Source organism: Lupinus angustifolius, chromosome LG12 (assembly GCF_001865875.1).
Source record: "Lupinus angustifolius cultivar Tanjil chromosome LG12, LupAngTanjil_v1.0, whole genome shotgun sequence".
Classification (NCBI taxonomy): Eukaryota; Viridiplantae; Streptophyta; class Magnoliopsida; order Fabales; family Fabaceae; genus Lupinus; species Lupinus angustifolius.
The window spans coordinates 12014949-12036583 of NC_032020.1; the positions used below are offsets into that span (position 1 = coordinate 12014949).

The window sequence follows — 21635 nt, forward strand, 5'->3', positions numbered from 1 at the left end:
TTCATAACAATAATTATAAGTTTATTATGTTATATGCATTTTATGTAGATATTTTATATATGTATTCCAAATATATTATATCATGTACTTTTAAAAATATGCGTATCGATATACCTGATATAGTATCGGTGTTTCATAGATCTTCATCATTAGTTTAAATTGCTGTAAAGTTTATAAATTTGACAACCAATCTCAATAGAAAATACATGAAATACCACCATTTTATATTATTTGCAACGCTCGGATATACATGCATACAACTTGTCTTCTATCTTCAATTGAAGAGAACTAGACTTTCTTTTCATGTGTCCCTTAATAATTGCAAAAAATATTATGGAACAAGAAAAGAAACAGTGCCAACTACTTCCATTTTTACGTCAGAAATCCCCAACTTTTCTTCGATCACGATGGTTGAATTAAAATGACACAAGGATGAAGATATTATACTAGTTGTACTATCTTTTTGTCTTACACTAGAATTGCAAATTTCAAATTGATATATTTCTTCTTTGATTAGTTCTATTTCCTTGATTGTAGTTCATGAATCCCACTGAAGCAAAACCATGGGACCAAGGTTGCACATTGGTGGGAAAACATCACGTAGCCGAAAGAACGATTGTGACTGAAAATAGCCTCAAGTCTTCACTTACACAAGGTGTGGGACAACACGGTCAACTTAGGACAATAAAACAATTTATAATAATATATCATAGATTTGTGCCTTCTTGAAAAATAAGTAATATGACGTGAATGTAGTGTGACTCAACAAAGTTGGGTGTGAGAGGAAAGTAAGACCAATTTAACCTATAAATATAAACACGGTTTTAGGAGATATGAGGCGTAAATCCTTTTTATATGGTTTCCTTTTGACATTAAATTGCATTATATATATACACGATGATACCATTTCAACTTCTCTTATGTAGAAAGGCTGTTACACTCATCTATTTGTCTTTCTATTTGTTAACTATTGAGAATTGTGGATATAAATATTACCTGTTTTCTTACTTTATATTTTTCCTTATTAATAAAATTCATTGCCGATAAAAAAAAAGTTTTATTCGGAAAGGAAGAAATTTGTCTCATTTCAAATCAAGACATACATAACCAAAATTGAATGAAGGCTTATATTTTACATACATGGTGCATTTTGTGATGCACAAGGGCTTACATCTCAATATGATTGTATAGTTAATAAGTTATAGATAATATCTTAAAAAACTGTTGGATCAAATGTGCACCTTAAAGTTTTATTATTTTGTTTAGAAATTCATTTGGAGGCAGGCACCATACCGAGGACTAATTGTTAAAGAGGACCCTATTAATAAGGTTTTATGTCCAACTTCACTAGCCCTTTTCAAACTAGTACAAGTAGCACTCAATTTAGTTCAGCGGCATTCAATCTAGCCATGAAATTTGAGTGACATAAAATTAAGATATGAAATTTCAATCTAGCGATGGATAGTTTGAGTGACATAAAATTCCTTCAATTGAGTGTAAAATGGATAAGGCAGTTAAAGTGCATGAAGATTTTAACCTACTTTAGTAGTTCAGCTTATCAGTATGATATATTTTAATTTTCTCGTTTTGTAGGCGAAGCTTAATTTTTAAGAATCTCGACAGACTCGACTCATGTTTCAGGAAAGCTGAACGAATTTATTAACCATGCAATTGATATTATTTATGGACTTAGTAATTGAGATTATAAGTATTTTTTATACTATCAGTAAATTTTCATCATTTATATGTTAGTTAGTATTGACTTTCATTCATACCAAAGTATTACAAATCAATGGTAGATGATGTGCGTAATGCATAGATTTTAAACTCATTAATTATTGACACTATACCTTTTAACAATGCAGTTATTTAAGTTAAAAATCTAGGCATGTATACTAACAGAGTCAGAAAACCGAGCTAAGTCATAATAAGTTTCATTTTATAATTGTTGATGCTAAACGGGTCAAGGGAAGAAAAGAAACTAAACTAGCTAAAGAGGCGAAATCCTATCTGATGATTTTTTTTAACACAGTATATTGAAAAGCAGAGGTAAAACAAAACAAAACTTGTTATCCATGAAAGTCGTGGATAAGGAGTGCGTGTTTGCATAGCACTTCCGTATAAAACTTGTTATCCATGAAAGTTAAATTACTAAATTATCTATTTTTTTTAAATCTAAATGATCATTAAATTTGTGTATGAATAGTCAATTCCATCCTTGTAAATTTTCATTGTGATATTTTAAGTATCAAGAAAATAAAAATTCAAAATGATATTCAAAGAATATAAATGTAATTAAAACAATTATGTTATGAGTCATAAAATACTAAAAAATAATTATTGAGTCGCATTTGATATTTTTTGAATTATTTCAAGTTTTTATTTTTAGGAATCAAATTAATAAACACAGATATTTTAAGGAATCAAAATAAATTTTTATTCTTTATCTTTAACTAATCAATATTACCGGCAAGAATATGTCAAGATAAAGTTCATATATACTTCATATTTACCTTATATCTATGTAAAACACTTCACAGCATTGAGAATATACATATATATTAAGAGAGAAAGAGTAAATAATTTAAAAAATATATTTTTCATTGAAATTTCGTTAGTATTTTAGTTTGGAATTAAAACTCTGCAAAAATTGGAGCCAAACCTACTGACAAGTCCCATGTTTAATACATGTAATAGACAAAGTGAGAAAAAGTCACTATTTATGTTTGTTGATGTTATTATTTATGATTATATTTTAATCAAAATTAAAATTTTAATGTATTGATAAAATTTAAATTAATTATTTTCATATATATATGTCTCCATGTAAGTCTTTCTCTAGATAAAAATCACACACCTTTCTTTCTATCATGGTCTTAATTAAAATAAAAAAATTAAAAACACATGGATATAGTGATTTTAGCTACTAGTTTCTTGAAAGAAGTAAAACTAGTGGTTAGACAAAGTTGTCATATTGTTTTTGAATGTTCTCATAGTGTCTTTCAATGTTGCCATTACGTCACACATGATGTCTCTAAGAGGTAGAAAATGAGATTAGGAAATTATAAAGATGAAGAAAACCATCACGTAAAATAACATACACACATAGAATAGAAGATGGAAATGAAAGAGAATAAAACAAAATCATGTGAAGCCAGGGTGGTGAGTTTTTTGTTAAGTCCAGGTGGTAGGAGGGTTGAATGGGCTCTTAAACTCAAAGGTGTTGATTATGAATATGTAGAAGAAGACATCTTCAACAAGAGCAATCTTCTTTTGGAGTTGAACCCAGTTACCAAGAAGGTTCCTGTTCTTGTTCATGACCATAAACCAATAGCTGAATCACTCATCATCCTTGAATACATTGATGAAACATGGAACCAATATCCATTGCTTCCTCACCATCCTTATGAAAAAGCTCTTGCACGCTTTTGGGCTAATTTTGCTGAACAAAAGGTGATTTATCATACCCTCCATCTCTTTTTCTCATTTTTTTAATATTTTGATGTGTTAGTTTCTTATGTTAATAAGCTCAATGCTTTGTGTGAGAGTATCATTCCATCCACATAGTTGACTTCATTTAATGTCATAGAAGTTGTTGTTATTGAATTAATGCACAATTTTGATGTTAAAATACAATTCATCCTTCTATATAAGTGTTGATTTTGCATTAAAATTGTTCTCCTAATTGTTACACTTTTTCTTCTATTTTATATTTAACATGTATTCTTTATTATTCAATCATAATCATCAATTTTTAAATATTTATTATTGTGACAAGTTTTTTTTTTCTATTTCTTTATTTTTAAATATCTATCTATGCATCATTACCCAAAAAGAGTGATAAATTAGTTAAGATGCATATTTAACATGCAATATGATGCAAGAGTAAAAGAATAGAAACATATCTATCTATTCAATTTTCGTTAGTTCAACATCATTGTGAAAAATTATTTTAATTAAAAACTATTTTCCAATGCTCTCTAACCCTCTCTTTATGTAAGTTATAGATTTTATATGGTGCATGGAATACAATGTGTGCTAGCGGGGATGACCAAGAAAACGCTCTGAATGCTGTGAGAGAAGCAATGGAGAAGATAGAAGAAGAGATAAAGGGGAAGAAATTCTTTGGAGGGGACAATATTGGGTACCTTGATATTGCACTTGGATGGATTTCTTATTGGCTTCCTATTTGGGAGGAAGTTGGGTCCATGCAGATAATAGACCCATTGAAATATTCAGCCATCACTGCATGGATCACCAATTTTCTGACCCACCCTGTTATCAAGGACAATTTGCCCCCAAGGGACAAGTTGCTTGTTTATTACAACCTTCGTAGACAGCAGTTTTCTTCTGCTCAACATGGATGATTCAAGGACTATCATTTTCTCTGTGTTCCTCTGTATATTTATGTTTGTGTGTAAGTTGCTGGCAGAAGAAATACACTTGTGGTTTTTGTGGCAAAACCAGATATTTGGATTGACTTGGTTGAATGTGGTAGCTTTGTGAGTTATCTATTATTAATGAATGTCTTATGGTAGTTTTGTGAGGTTCCAAACTTCCAATACAAGGCTCCTCTTGGTTATATCTGTATGCTTGATAGTTAGTGGGTACTAAGTTGTATGTTGATATCATATTTAAGATTTGATATATACTATGTAATGGTATGCTTTATTAACGATGTTAGTTAATCATCAGTCATTGAATTATGTATTATTGTTGTTTTAACTTCTTATGTGCCTGCCACTGCCTGTGTGCCACTAAACTTTGATTCTTTAAAGAATGTTTTGAGACTTGAAATCCTCTTTGGCTACAACCCTTCAATCAGATTTGGTGTATTATTGTTGTTTTAATTTCTTAAACCTCGATATGTGTATATTTCAACTTGAACACCTTACTCAACAACTCCTATTTTTGAAAGACATTTTTTCTTATCATTAGTGGTGAAGTGTCTATCAACCGCCTCATTTGCAAGGCTAAGAAGAGCAAGAATCTATTATGTCTTTCACTCAGTTATGAGCCAATAATAGAACAGGAATTTGACTGGATTGAGACTCATGGTGCTTACACCTCTAAAGTAAGCCTCACTCAACAATTCCTCGAGACCCAAGCAAAAGTTATCTTTCGATCCCAAGGAGTTCATTACCTATTATTGTTGGCTATTCCAATGCCAATGCCAATGACAGAGAGATTAGGGGAATATACTAACCAAGAAGAGAGAGTAAGACCCTAAATGCTTATGGGACAGAGAGGAGATACGCTAGTGAGATGCGCAGGTATATGAGCTCTTAGATGTGTAGGTAGAAAGATAAGTCAGTCTTATATTACGAACAAGCGCTAAAGAAGGGAGTTGTATATATCCTAAAAAGAATTTTTCAGGGAATATATTTTATCTTATCTTAGAATTAGGTCTATCTATTATATATTAATATATATATAGATAACCCATACGTAGACGAAAGTAGCATTCAGGCATCGGTGGAAGCGCTAAGCGAAAAAAGTGAAAAAGCTTTGAAGCCGATCTGAATCCACATTCATACTATTTTTATAATATTAAGTATTCAAATTTTATATATTTTATTTTGGAGAATTAGAATTCTTTTTTTGTATTTGAATATATTTTATATATATTTTTTATTGACATACTATTCATTATAATTTTTGTTTTATTATAATGTTCAATTTAAAGTGTGAGAAATAGTTAATATATTACTGGTGATTACATATGATTATATGATTTTTTCTAGAAATTAAAAAAATTAAGGGCAAAATAGAAAAGTGAAATTCTATCCTATGTTATCTTTACATATAATATAGATAGATAAAGTAAAATTTGTCTAATTTGTTTTATACAACACTTTCCTTTTTTTAAGCAAAACCCACACCTAGTCATTCCGTGAGCAACTTGGCATTTTCTTTGTTTTGGAAATATTTTATAGTGAAGAAAAATAAAGGATCTATATAAAAAATAAAACACAGTAGATGAGAAAACAATTAAGAACATAACACGTTATATTGGAAAGTTCAATTAATTATTTTAACATAGTCAGTATAGACCTACTGCAAGCTGTCTTTTGACGCACAGGTCCGTACATAAAGAGTACAATTGGGTCCAAAATTGGGACAATGGTTGATGTTACAATGACATGTTAATCCTTTTAACCACAACACCAAAATTGGTAGAAGGAAAACATAATTAAACTTCAATATATAATTTAAGGCAAAGACTAAATTGCCAAATATATATATATAGCCTGTAGAATAAAATATGGTTCATCTAAGTTATTGATTTTGTTATTAGTAATCTTTTATCATAGAGAAGTCGGTTTGGAGAAGAAAGTCTTTCTTCTCCTAGAGAAATCTTATGAAGTAGTTATCACTAAAACCGATTTCAGCAAAATGCAATTACACTCTAACCCATTTGGTATAAAGCAACGTGAATTTTAATGTGAAGGTGGGTTGCACTCTTTCCTAGGCTAATGTAACATTATTTTTCATTATTTTATTGTTAGGAGGATGTGGGTTCAATCCCTTCCTCATTCATTTTGTACATGTTTTTAATTTTTTTTTCATTTTTCAAAGAAACATCCTCTAGTCATAGTTATTTTTATTAAATTAGAATTACATTTCTTATTATATTTTATAATAACTTTAATATTTTTTGTTGTTTACATGACCCAATTAAGGATCATATTAAATTTAGATATGTCAATTTGATTGACGAAGAACCAATATTAGAATATTAAAAAAAACTATGATTATTGAACCCAACTAATCCCACAAATTTAAGTCACAATTTACCAAATGAACTACAATGAATTTGTTCTACTTAGCTTATAATTTAGTAAATGATATCAAATCAAATGAAAAATATGACAAAAATGGACTAGGAAGGAATCAAACCCACATTCTCTTTAAAATTCAAATTGTCTTTTATCAAATTGGCTACGGTGTAAATGTTTTTTCTTGAAGTCGATTCTAAAGATAACGACTTCAGAATTCGGTTTCAATTATAACAACTTCAAGCTTGAAGTCGTTTTGAGTGACAACAACTTTAACTTTGAAGTCTTTTTTAGTTAACTCAGTTTTACCTTAATCAGAAGTTGTATTCCACCATCACGACTTCTATACTAAAGTCGTATAATACCACAACGACTTTTAAAAGGTACACAAATGATAATCGGTAACAATTTTTTCTCATCCAACGCCTGTAGTTCGCTTGAAAGCAAACTAATATGCAATTCGCTTTCACCATAATTTAAATATGAACCAACCTAAAAGAACATATAAAGACATGTTTTGAGGATGACTATCATATAGAGAAGTTCAAGCACTCGCCAACGATTTGGACACAAAGTTTGGAGTTTGTTTGACAATATAAGACTAAAAAAAGCTAAAGACTCAACCCAATCCTAATCCAACTTAGTCAATCAATTCTCTTTAGGATAAGAATTTTCCTCTGCCTTAACAAACATATATTATAGTGGTACGGATCAAAACATTGATCAGCCATAAAAATATGAAGACAATTTTACTTTCTAGCTCAACGACAGCGGTAGTAGTCAAGCATTTTGGGTCATGACGCTTCATCACAAGATGGTTGAGAAACGGCTGAACATGTATGAAAGTTTTAAATTATAGCTGCAGTTGTGGTTGAATCATTGTATCATAATTTTTGAGATTAAAAATAGTTTTCAAATTTGATGTGACCTAATTAGATACAATGGAAAGTACAAGGAGTAGAAGTCCCATAATTTCTCTATCCTCGTATCCTAATTCAATCAAATTTTATGAAAAATATTAAAATATTAATATTTATTTTTATATTTTTTTTAAATAAATGAAGTTTACTCGTTAGCTTGAGACATCAAATAAAATATGAATAGAGACATATGATCCCTATCCAAATTCAAACATAATCTAATGTATTGTAATAGGACAAAACTATATAATTGTAATTTAGTATTGATGTAACAGAGATATTGTCCCCTCCAAAGAATTTATTTCCCTTCATCTCCTCTATTTTCTCAATTACTTGGTGTAAGACTCTTCCATTTCTGTGAGCATGCCATTGGATATAGGCACTTCATTATGAGAAATACCAAAAAATTCTATCCAAACCAATCACCGAGAAGAAATTGAAAAGTCTAAGTAAGCCAAATCTTTATCGAAAAAATTAAAATTTAAAACTCCCTCACTTCTCTCAAACTCTTAAATAACAGTTACCTTGTTGATTGGGTTTCTATTTTCTCAAGCAACCCCTCTACACTTCGTCGATAGTGAAGAAAGAGATTTCGGGGGTACAATCCTCTTACTCTAATTTAAACTTACAACAACAGATATATTCATCTGATCACTGTTTTTTCACTCCATCTTGTTATTTTTGTTGTTGTTTCACTCCATTTTGTGTGTTTAGAATTTGCCATTTTGAGGCTTCTTCTTTCTGTTTACCATTCATCTCATTCCCATGGAAATCCAAATTTTTGGCAACACAAGTTTTTATTTTGTTTCAAATTGTAGTTGTGGGTGCTTTTATTGTAATTGTGAATGATACAGGTGCATTTTGATCCTGCAATTTATAACAATATTACTATGTTAGTATGTTTGCCTGATTTCATGTTCAAACGTTTTTAGGGATTTAGATTGTATTGATTCTTGTACAATGCTTCTACTTCGTTCCTGTTAATAAATTAGAGCCAATGTAGAGTGTCTTAAAATGAACAAATTTTAGCTTCTATATATCTAAACATGATTAGCAAAGTATGATTGATCTGTTATTGGTACAAGCTTACATTAGCTAAGCTTGTGATTGGTAACTCCCTGATATTTGGAAACTTGGTTTTTTTTATGTTGGATTTTTTGTGAAGATATTAATCGCTAACATCATCAATGTCTCTTATTATTAGTTTAGTTAGGATATTTTTTGTCTTTGCAGCCACGTAAATTTATCTGATGGGTGGTAGTTCTATTCACGATGATTGGGAGCTTACATCCTCTACTAAGGAGGCTAAGACTATGCTACTAGTTGGCCGTGCTGGCAATGGTAAGAGCGCAACAGGAAATAGCATCCTCGGAAGGAAAGTCTTCAAATCGAAGACAAGCTCCTCTTGTGTCACAAACACTTGTGAGTTTCAGAGTACTGAACTAAGTGATGGACAGCATGTGAATGTTATTGACACTCCAGGTAATGCATGGAAACTTCCAATTACATAATTCTGTGTTTCCTTTGAGTTAAAAGAGAGTTATTGTGTTGCTACTCTTTATGTGCTTCCTAAAAGTCTCGTCATGTCTCAGTCTAACCTTTACATGCTTTAATTTGTAGGGCTATTTGATTCTTCGGTTGGAGATGAGCTTATTGTGAAGGAAATAGTCAAATGTTTTGATTTGGCCAAGGATGGTATCCATGCAGTCCTTTTAGTGTTCTCTGTTGGATCCCGTTTTACACAGGAAGAGGTTGCTATATTACATCGCTTGCAGGCTTTGTTTGGAGACAAAATTGTTAACTACATGATACTGGTCTTCACTGGAGGGGATGTTCTGGAAGATGATGGGGAAACACTCGATGATTATTTGGGATGCGAGTGTCCGCAGCTTTTGAAGGTTTATTTGAGTATAATGATTTGGATTAACTGTTTCTCTTTTTTCTTAGATTGAATTCTTCTCTTAATCTATTAAATTCTCTTGGGCTTGCAACTACTAGTTTGTTTTTTGGGGACAAAAAATCCTTGAAATAACAATTTTTACGATTGAGCCTTTTCTAGATTCATTTCTGCATTAATCAACATGGCACAGTTTTCAAATTAACAATACAGTTTTTTAATGATATACATCATGAGTGTGATTGCAGGTGATGCATATCTCCAGACTTGTGGATATGTAATGTACTTTTATATATATATATATATATATATGTGTATATATATATATATATATATATATATATATATATGCTCAGAGATTGGTATTCTTTCCTAAGTAAATTAAAGTGCAGTGGTTTCTTGTACTTTTGTCAAATTCCATATTCCAGGCCGGTTGGGGCTATATGGTTATTTTGTTCTTATGTTTTTGTGTTATTCTAGATCCTTGTGTTAAATACACGGTTTCTTCATTCACAAGGCACCTTGATCATCTTCTCCATCCCTCCACCTCTTCTTTGGTTCTATGGGGCTTCCGGCTTTTGTTATCCGAAGCACATTTGTCCCCTTTTCTTTATTTTCTTCGGGCCTTTCCCTTCAGGGTTATTTTCTGTTTATTCTCTTAAGTTAGTTAGTATCCTTTTTTCCTTGTTGAAATTCTCACTAATTCACAAAACCTAGATAAAAGTCCAGACTCCTCAGATCAAAGCTTGAAGGATCTTGATGGTTCCAATGCCTTTAACTGAAAGCTTTCCTGAAATAACAAGTTTTCATAATTCTGTTTTTTCTATTATCAGTTGAGTTTCCTTTTTTGGTAGTTTTATGTTTTTCTATTTTTCAGTTGGATAAGCTTGAATCCGTTTTGATTCATTAGAATTAGGATAACTAGGATTCAGGTTGCTCATTCTAAATTCAATTCATTGAAGAATCAATAAAGAACTTCATTATGTTTTCATTCAAAGCTTTGTAAGGTTCTCTTTGCCTTGTTTTATGCAAAGTCATTGATTGTTGCAAGGCTTGTTCTTCATCTTTTGTCAGCCATGGAAGTGCAATCTTCACATGGTATCAGAGCACCCTTAAGAGGGTGACTCTGCTGCACATCTATTGTATCCTCACCTCCTTTTTTTTTCCTTTAAGCATTCAATTCTTCTTTTCTTCTTGTTGTTCTTGCATTTCTTTTTCTTTTTCCACGAATCTGTATTTTCTTGTTCTCTTGATGGCCAATCAATTCGCTATCCCAATTCTAGATCCTTCAAGTCCATATTACCTCCACCCTAATGAGAACCCATGGTCTGCTCTAATTTCTACCCTGCTGAATGGTGAAAATTACCATTCATGGTCCAGAGCAATGACCATGGCCCTAGAAACTCAAACAAATTGGAATTCATCGATGGATCTTTTACCAAGCCTCTCCACATGATCTGATGAATGCAACATGGAAGAGATGCAACAACTGAGTGGTGTCAGGATTACTCACTTAATAGAACCGTCAATGGTGCAAAGTGTGCTATAGATGGAAAGTGCACATGAAATATGGGAAGATTTGAAGGAAAGGTAACACCCAGGAGACATGTTTCGAGTTTAAGAATTAATTGGTCAAATTCATTCAATCAAGCAAGGTAATGCCTCGATTGACAATTTCTACATTCAGATGAAGCGATTGTGACAACAATTGGACAATTACAAACCAATTCCACCTTGCTACTGTGAAATCAAATGACATTGTTCATTGATACCAACCATAAGAAAGTATAGGGAAAATGACAATGTAATCTGTTTTCTTAGAGGATTGAATGATCAATTCTCCTCTGTTAGATCACAAATTATGCTTATGGACCGTTTTCCCCAATCAACAAGGTATTTTCGATATTGGTTCAACAAGAAAGACAAATGTTCTTTGAAGAACCAAGTTTCTCAGCCATTATAGCAAACAATTCCTATGACAACTGGTCAAGAGGCAGAGAGATAAGAGGAACAACACGTGCAAGATTTAACACTCAAGGTAGATATGGTTCCATTACAAGGGGTAGAGGACAAAAGATTTGCACCTCTTGCCAGAAACTGGACATACAATTCATACAGGCTATAAAAAGCACGGGTTTCCTTCAGGATATTTCACAAATTCTACCAATATCAATTGTTGCTCAGGCACAGAACCACAAACTGAGGCACCAGAGGAATCTGAGTATGTTGGGTCAATATCTGTCTCAATGCCAACCAAGGTAGGTACATCTCTGACCTCTCTTGTATGCAAAACCTAGTCAAGTTCTTAGGTACTTGATACAGAAGCAACAGACCATGTCTGTGACTCCCTTCCTCTTTATTAGAATCACATGAGGATTAAACCTCTATTGATTGCATTACCAAATGGCAATCAAGTCACGGCTTGCCATTCCGGAACTGTTATGTTCTTTCATAACTTTTACCTTACTGATGTCCTCTACGTATCTGTCTTTCACTTCAACCTCATATCTGTTTCTAAAATTACATCCTCCATTTTGGCTTGCACCTTGACTTTCTCACCTAACCATTTTGAAATTCCGGACCTTTACTCCTTGAAGATGATTGGTGCAGTTGTGCTAAGGAGAGGATTTGATGTGTTAAAACAATCCAGCAAGAAATACTATGAGCCACATCACCTAAATTCATTTACTAGCTACGATGATTGTAACATGTGACATTGTAGATTAGGCCACTTATCTCATAAGAAAATGACTGCTATACAATCTGTTTTCCTTTTATTAGATTCAATTAAACTTTAGATCCTTGTGAGATTTGTCATTTAGCTAGACAAAAAAAATTTCCCTACACTCCTAGCACTAAGTCTGAATCTTCCTTTGACTCAGTATGCATAGACATGTGGGGACCTCTATCCTCCCCATCCACTTTTGGCCACAAGTATTTTTTGACGATAGTAGATGATAAGACCAGGTTCACTTGTATGATTTTCAAGAAATTAAAAGCAGAAGCCACTCCCCTTGTTAAGGCTTTTGTCACATATGCTCAGAATCAATTCTATAAGAATTTTAAAACCATTAGATCAGATAATAGGAGAGAATTTACTATGAAGGATTTCTATAAGGAAAAAGGGACTACATCACCAAACCTTAGGTGTTGAAACACCACAGCAAAATGGCATAGTTGAAAGAAAGCATCGACATATTCTAGGTGTGGCTAGCGCTCTAATTTTTCAATCTAACTTGCCTATATGTTTTTGCAACTATGCCATATCACGTGCTGTTAATCTAATCAATATGCAACCTACTATTTTCTTATCTAATAAATCTCCTTTTGAAGAATTACATAACACCTTGCCCAACCTCAAGCACTTGAGAGTCTTTGTTATGCTTTCGCACTAGTCCATCAAAGAAGAAAACTGGAGGATAGAGCAAGAAAATGCATATTTCTAGGTTACCCATGGACTTAAAGGTTGTGTCTCACTTGATATCAAAATAAATGAGATCTTTATCTCTAGAGACCTTGCCTTTTTTGAACATATTTTCCCTCTTTCTAGTACCTCATCCACCCATACTGAAATCAATCCTAACTCCCGACCTATACTCCCTATTATCCAACAAGATGTATTTACTTATATTATGCCTGAAACCACCTTGCCACCTCCTAACATCGCTAAGACTCCTAATCAATCCAACAACACACCCGAAGCCTCAACCATCCCTGCCTCCACAAGGCACTCTCAGAGAATTAGAAATTTACCCACCTATCTAAGAGATTATCGTTGGACCCTTCTTCACAATTCCAAACTTCCTGACCCACATGTCCAACATCCCATTAGCAAAAACCTTAGCTATAACAACCTCTCCAACAAACAAACATTTTTCTCTGAACATATCTGTCAATCAAACATCTAAGGATTATTCTGAGGCAATTCCATCAAAACAATGGCAATAGGCTATCCATACTAAACTAATAGCCTTAGCTAACAACAATACCGGGATCCTAACTGAGCTCCCACCAGATAATAGAGCCATAGGTTGTAAATGGGTTTTCAAAATTAAACCCCATGCCGAAGGCCCGTAGAAAGATACAAGGCAAGATTAGTTGCAAATAGATTCACTCAAACGGTGGGTGTAGACTATATGAAAACTTTTAGCCCAGTGGTAAAAATTTAATTGGCATCTACAGTTGTTTTAGTATATGTAGAGGACTTGATTTTGATAGGAAACAACTTAGACCAAATCATCCACACCAAAATTGTTCTTCACAATAAATTCAGTATTAAAGACCTTGGTGACTTAAAGTATTTTTTGCGAATGGAAGTTGCTAGATCCAGACAAGGCATAGCATTAAACTAGAGGAACTACACCCTTGAGCTTCTACAAGAAACAGGAGACCTAGGAGCTAAAGCTGCTTCAACACCTATGGCTTACAACACCACCCTTCACTCTCAATCAGGGTCTCCTCTCCAAGATATCACTCCTTATGGAAGACTCATAGACAAATTACTTTATCTTACTCACACTCGACCTGAAATTTCTTTTGTTGTGTGATGTCTTAGCCCCAATTCCTTGCCTCTCCTACTGATCAACACCATAAAGCAGCAACACATACTCTCATATACTGGACGTCTTCCCCTAGTCAAGGCATCTTCTTTCCATTCACAATACAAAAATCATCCAAGGTTACTCAGATTCAGATTGGGCAACATGCTTGGACACAAGAAAATCTGTCACTGTATGGTGCTTCTTCATTGGATCTTCCCTCATATCTTGGAAGAGAAAGACGCAAAACACCGTATCAAGATCATCTTAAGAAACATAATACATGACCTTTGCCATGACTGCTTGTGAAGCACAAAGGTTACTCTTCCTCTTCAGACATCTTGGCATTTCACATCACAAACTAGTTAGCATTGACAACAATTCTACTTTACACATCGCATCAAATCTGTTTTTTCACGAAAGAACCCAACACATTGACATTGTTTGTCATGTGGTTCGTGAAAGATTGCTAAATAACACAGTACATCTTCTAGCTATTCATACTTATCTTCAACTTGCAGAAATTTTCACCAAATCGCTATCTCCTTCACCATTTCGAAGCATCCTATCCAAACATAGCAAAATTGACTTTCATATGCCAAGTTTGTGGGAGTGTGTTGAAATTACCACTAATTCACAAAGTCCAGATAAAAGCCCAATGCCTTTAACTGAAAGCAAGTTTTCATAATTCTGTTTTTTCTGTTATCAGTTTAGTTTCCTTTTTTAGTAGTTTCCCGTTTTTCTGTTTTTCAGTTGGATAAGCATGAATTTGTTTTGATTCATTAGGATTAAGATAAATAGGATTCAGGTTGCTCTTTCTAAATTCAATTCATTAAATGATCTATAAAGAAATTCATTCTTTTTTCGTTCAAAAGCTTCATATGCTTCTCTTTGCCTTGTTTTATGCCAAATCAGTGATTGCTGCAAGGCTTGTTCTTCATCTTTTGTCAGCCATGGAAGTGCAATATTCACTTCCCCTTTTAGTTTAAATAGGATTCTACTTCCTTGAGTTAATCATCTTAACTCTTTATGTATTATGACTCAAAAGAATCAATAAAGAAGTATTCATAATATCTCTTGTTTCTTTTCCATAGCTTGTTGCCAGATTAAGATGGTATCAGGGCAACTGTTGCTCTGATCTCCAACCTTCCTTCTCCTTTTGCCATTTTCCAGTTTCATTTTCTCTCTTTCTCTTTTCTCTACGATTTGTTTTTCTATGGCAGACCAAAACATAAATCCTTAGAATCCATACTTCTTTCATGGTAGTAAAAGTCCAACTTTAAGCTTGGTAGTTCCCTTGGCGAATGAGAGAAAGAATCATTCTTGGGCTCTTTCATTTAAGATGGCAATTGAATCCAAGAACAAAATAAGGTTCATTGATGGAATCCTCGCAAAGCCACCATCGAATGATCTTCTTCATAATCCCAGGGTGAGATGCAACAACATGATATTATCCTGGATTTAATATTCAATTGAGGAACCAATAGTCAAATCTGATCTATGGATTACCACACCCCGAAGACATTCTCTAAGACTTTCACAACAACCTTGTTGCTTCTAAGCTTGATACAAAATTTTCTTCTACAAGTACTCTTTATCCCTTATCTTTTGTTCTTGATTATACTAACTATTCTCCTAGTTATAGGAGCTTCTGTTGTGCCATATCTTCTGTCATAGAATCCTCATCTTACAAACAAGCTTTTACTATACCTTGATGGCAAGTAGTTATGCAACAAGAACTCACTGCCCTCAATCTCAACAACATATGGTCCTTGGTTCCCCTTCCAGAAGACAAATTTGCAATTGACTGTAAATGAGTTTAAAAACTAAGTCCCATGCTGATGGCGTCGTAGAGAGACACATTCTCACCCGTAGTTTAAATAACCATTGTCTGAGTTATAGTGGCTCTTACAGTAGCAAAGAATTGGTTTCTAGAGCAATTGTACAACAACAGCCTTCCTCCACGGCGATCTCCATGAGGTAGTGTATATGACACCACCTGGTTTACTCAATCAAAATCCAACCTTGTCCGCAAACTACACAAATCATTATATGAACTGAAGCAAGTCAACAGCTAATGACATACAACCTTTTCTTCCAAGCTAGTCTCTTTAGGATTCATTTTTGCACAAGTTGGTCGGGTCTTATTCACCAAAGCTTCTCCTTCCAGCTTCATTACAATTCTCATCTATGTGGTTGACTTTGTCTTAACTGAAATTCAATGTGTCAAGCAAATTTTGGGCACATGCGACAAGATCAAAGACTTAGGGCCCCTTAGATATTTTCTGGTTTTGGAAATTGCCAGATTAGTTTATGGTATCCTTCTTAACAAAAGAACGTATACTTTTTCTCTTCTTCAAGACTCTGGCAGTCTTGCTTCTAAACCGGCCAAGTCACCTTTTTACCCTTCGACCAAACTTTAATTACATCATGGCACCCCTCTCACTGATCCATCCTCTTGCCGAAGGCCTGTAGACAGACTTATCTACCTCACCATCCCCAGACCTGATATTTCATATGCAGTTCAACAATTAAGCCTATTCATGTCTAATCCTTTGAACTCCCACTATAAGGTAGCCTTAAGGGTCCTGCGCTACCTTAAATCTTCCCCTGCTGAAGGTCTCTTATTCTTCTCAAAATTAACAATGAAGCTCTCTGATTTTGCCGACTCAGATCTCAAGCTTTTGCATCCTCCATGGCCTTTCAATGATTTCATGGAAAACTAGAAAACATAAACAGTGAGCAGATCCTCATCTGAAGCAAAATGTCGAGCTCTTGGTAGTATTTTCTGTGAATTACAAGGGTTGAACTATCTTTTTGATGTTCTTCATGTTCCTTCCTCCCTTCCAACTCCGTTCTCCTGTGATAACAGATCAGCTGTCTAGCTAGCTCATAATCATGTCTTCCATGAGCGAACTAAACACAGAGATCGATTGCCATGTGGTCAGAGAAAAGATACAACATGGTTTAGTTCCCTTACTACCTATTTCCACTACGGAGCAACTTGCTGATGTTTTTATTTGTTTTTGGGCCTTTTGTTATCTGAAGCCCATTTATCCCTTTTCTTTATTTTCTTTGGGTCTTTCCCTTTTTGGTTATTTTCTGTTTTTTCTGTTAAGTTAGTTAGTATCCTCTTTCCCCCTTTAGTTTAAATAGGATATTCTTCCTTCAGTTAATCATCTTAATTCATTCTATATTCTGATTCAAAAGAATCTATATTCATAGTATCTCTTGTTTTTTTTCCATGGCTTGTTACAAGATTAAGACCTTGAGTTGTTCGTGGCCTTTTAAGCTTCTAGGCAACACGTTTTTGTTTTTCTTACGTTCCATTCCAGTTAGAGAGATATATAAAATAATTAGTTGTAGCATATTTGGTTTATATTGGTTTTCTTTTATATTCTATAGAATTTATTGGTTTATAAACAAAACTTTTCATGGATGCCTTATTTTCTTTGTCTGGTGTTCTTTCTATGTGCACCACATGAATGCTTTAACTGTTTTTTCTTCTATTTTTTGAATTTGAGAATGTTTTACCCGTGAAGTTGAAGGCTTTTCTAGTGATTTGGTGATATTCAATCAGTGTATTAGAGGATTGCGTTCAATTTTTCATGGTTTTAGTTTTGAAATAAATAGCTGAGATGTCTTCCCGGTTTGCTTTTAAATCAATTGTTCATGGTTTTAGTTTTGCCTATTTTGTAGGAACTTCTTACGCTTTGTGAGAATCGTTGTGTGCTTTTTGATAACAAGACTAAGGATGAAAAAAATAAATTTGAACAAGTTCAGCTACTTGTCTCTCTTGTTGACATGGTTATATCACAGAATGGAGGAGGTCCTTTTACGAATGAGATATTTACCGACCTGAAGGTAAAGGTTTTGCAAATTTTAGTGATGTTATTTATCAATAATATTTGCATGTATAGACTTAAAACAAAAGGTTATACTCTTGCAATGTTTTTGGATTAATTTTTGTTAGAAGTTGAAAAATTGAGCTTCCACTAATAGCTGAGTTTCAACATTTTTTGAATTTAAAATTATGCAGTTCAACAAATCAAGCGTATGAATATTAGAAGTAATTTTTTATTAATACAAAATTATAAATAAACGAGCTTAATATACGATGTAACCAAATACTAACTTGAGTGCAGGAGGGAGCAATTAATTTGCGTGACCAACAAAGAAAGGCTGATTCTACGAAGGAATGTTCAAAGGGAGAGATATTGGACTATAGAAAGCAAATGCTCCAAATGCAGCAAAAGTATGATGACCAGCTAGAACGAATTACCGAGATGGTAACTTGTTATGTATATATCTTATGATATCCCCTATCCCATTTCACTTGATGTTAATCTTATTTTTCCGAAAGTTTAAACATGGTCTAAAATAGTTTGTATTTGTCGTGGCGTATAAAATTTATAATTGTATTTGTCTCCAAATATAACGCGTTCGATAGGACACAAGTATTAATGACACTGTTTTGTAGGTTACTTCTAAGTTGACAGAAGCAATGACAAGGCTTGAGCAACAATTGGCAGAGGAAAGAGATGCAAGATGTAAGGCAGAGATGGATGCTAAGTCAGCTCAACGCAAATCAGATGAGGAAATTCAGAAACTCAGAGAACATCTTAGGATGGCAAATGAAGAACGTGGTGGCAATAGTTGTGTCATTCTTTGATCGTTGGCTTTTCTTCAAACGGTGCTGTTTTCTATTCCAGGTTTCAGTTGTCATGACAATAAGCATTTACGTACTCCTGTACACGACGTGAGTTTTTATGAGCTATTATTACTGGTAAATAAGTTATTTTCTCACTTATGTCCGAATTCTTGTTTCACCGTTGTTATTAATTTTTCTGAATTGAGACTAGGTTGGGTATCTGGCGATGGTGCATTTTTTTATGAAATTTACTCGTGACAAAAACTCTTTTTGGTCTCTGATTGATTTTTCTGACATTGTTATCTGACCATCTGAATTGACCTCAGGTTAATGCCCTCCGTTAACTATTAGCCTTCATACATTTGAGTATTAAATTCTTGAATCTCGTAGTTAACATTCTTCAATTATATATTTGGGGTTAAAAACTTATTGTCTGATTTTTCCGTTCATTCTTGATCTTCACGAGATAAGTTATTGTCAAATTTTGATGTGAAAAACACTACATTTCCTTTATTGAAAAAATGAAAAGCGTGTCTGCTATTAAAGCTGGTTGCGCTCGTTATTTATTGTTAAATTGTATGCCGTTTTATAAATATTTGTTCGTACCATTTTCTATTTCTCATAAATTAAAAGTAATTTACTAGAGCCATTAACATAAGCCAAATTTTCTGAGAAACTCACCACTGGTCGCAGCCAAAGTGAATCGGACTGATATTATATAAGTCGAGTTAAAATTAACCATGATCTAGTGAATAAGGATTTGGTCAACTCAACCCGACTTGAACCAAATTGACTAATGGTAAGAGATTTGCTCGAAATAATTTGACATTGATTAGCATTACCAAAGTTTTAAATGTGATTCTAAGTTGTGGTTACATTGCGTTTATTACAAATATTGACAACTGAGTAGGTATGGTGGATGCAACCAAATTCCAATGTTGTGATATAGAGAACAGATTTAATCCTTGAAGAAGCCTTGAAAAGTTGATAACAATGCCTTTCTCCTAGTGTGAAAATAAGCAAGCGTTTTGTCTCTTGGGGGCAAGCTCTCTTTAATCACAGGGTGGCTAAGAAAATTGTTCATCCATGCAATGGTGGCTGAATGTTTTGATGAATCTATTATCTGCATAGATCCAACTTCCTCGAAAACAGGAAGCCAGTAAGAGATCCATCCAAGTGCAATGTCAAGGAATCCAATATATTCACCTCCAAAGAATTTCTTTCCCTTTATCTCTTCTTCTATTTTCTCCATTGCTTCTCTTGCTATATTTACAGCTTTTTCCTGTTCATTCCCGCTGCTACACATTGCAACCCATGCAATGTCTAAAAGCTATTGTATACACAAATCAAATATTGAAATTAAGTTATTGAGTAAAGTTTGGTTTTTTAATATATATTTATTCAGGTAGAAGATTGAAGAAACCTACACTAATTTAGGAATTAATACACAGACACACATATACACGTTACATATTACACTATGGGAATGAGTCAGACTCCTCTCCATTACTCCATTACTAGAGGGAACAATTAGGTTTTTTAATATATTTTTAAGGTAAAAAATGTAATAACAATTAAAGTATAGAGATAAAAATGTCATTATTTTTTGATTTTTCCATGTATTTTCCACTAACTGGCCTCTCTCCACTAACGGAGAGGAGTGTGATTCTATGGGAATATGTCTAATCCCATATTGGGAGCCTACTCCTACTCTCTCAATTATTTTATTTGCTTATATATAAGTTGTCCCAAAAATTGTGGTTGTTTTTGTTGGTTAAATTAAAAGAATAATAAGTGCTTTCATACATGACCTATTTAACAAATATATCATTATTCTATTATATAGATATCAAGCCGAGCAAAATAGAAGTTGATATATTAGATAACATACCTGTAACCCATTTTCCACCCCAACATAAAAAGTTGTGGCAATTTGGTTATCAAAAAATAATCATCTTAAAGAAAAGGAAGCAGTGGATTTGATATTACCTTTCGTTCGGCAAAATTAGCCCAAAATCGTGCAAGAGCTCTTTCATGAGGATGATGAGGAAGCAATGGATATTGGTTCCATGTTTCATCAATGTATTCAAGGATAATGAATGACTCAACTATTGGTTTGTGGTTATGAACAAGAACAGGAACCTTCTTTGTAACTGAGTTTAGTTCCAGAAGAAGAGGACTCTTGTTGTAAATATCTTCTTCTATATACTCATAATCAACACCTTTGAGTTTTAGAGCCCACTCGACCCTTTTAACAAATGGACTCACCCAAAAGCTCACCACCTTCACATCTTTGTTTCCCATGATCACTTCTACAAGTTCATTGCATTTGTCTCTTTTATTTATAGGATTTAATATGCCTTGTTTTTTCTCCTAGAGAAGCAAAATTTACTTTGTACTCTCTAGACGGCAATTTGTACCACAATCACCTTTGACACATTACATTGTGTAGCACCGCTTGACCCTTTAATTTCTTGGTTTTAGATAAATGTTATAAGAAAATAATATAAGTAATGACACTGTAATATATTGTAATACACCATCAATTATTTATGTTAACAATATTATTATTGAATCAAATTCATACACGTAAATCTGAATGATGCATCAATAATATATAAAACTATATACTCATGATATATATATATATATAAATAAATAAATAAAAGTCTTCAAATATGGTGAGTTAATATAAGTGTGGAAAATAAATAACGTGGACTCCTTTAAAATCATATAATAGCAAAATATATATATAATTAGATACTACATTTTTCCCTATCTGAATTGTAATTCCAGAAACTTTAAGATAATATACAAGTATAAATGTTTATGTATAGAATAAATCATATA

The 21635-nt window shown here is 33.2% G+C and overlaps 3 protein-coding genes across 3 annotated transcripts; 2 read left to right on the forward strand and 1 right to left on the reverse strand.

Moving 5' to 3' along the window:
* LOC109361674 (glutathione transferase GST 23-like) lies at nucleotides 3080-4694 on the forward strand. The gene is made up of 2 exons (XM_019607191.1): nucleotides 3080-3453; nucleotides 4008-4694. The coding sequence occupies exons 1-2, from the start codon at nucleotides 3118-3120 to the stop codon at nucleotides 4365-4367; spliced, it is 696 nt and encodes a 231-aa protein (XP_019462736.1). The 5' UTR covers nucleotides 3080-3117; the 3' UTR covers nucleotides 4368-4694.
* On the forward strand, nucleotides 8950-18806 carry LOC109361890 (immune-associated nucleotide-binding protein 9-like). Its single transcript, XM_019607418.1, has 7 exons — nucleotides 8950-9181; nucleotides 9320-9597; nucleotides 11448-11634; nucleotides 11781-11854; nucleotides 17834-17998; nucleotides 18280-18423; nucleotides 18615-18806. The coding sequence occupies exons 1-7, from the start codon at nucleotides 8950-8952 to the stop codon at nucleotides 18804-18806; spliced, it is 1272 nt and encodes a 423-aa protein (XP_019462963.1).
* LOC109362768 (glutathione transferase GST 23-like) lies at nucleotides 19585-21141 on the reverse strand. Its single transcript, XM_019608787.1, has 2 exons — nucleotides 20775-21141; nucleotides 19585-20115 (listed from the first exon to the last, which is right to left on the reverse strand). The coding sequence occupies exons 1-2, from the start codon at nucleotides 21087-21089 to the stop codon at nucleotides 19744-19746; spliced, it is 687 nt and encodes a 228-aa protein (XP_019464332.1). The 5' UTR covers nucleotides 21090-21141; the 3' UTR covers nucleotides 19585-19743.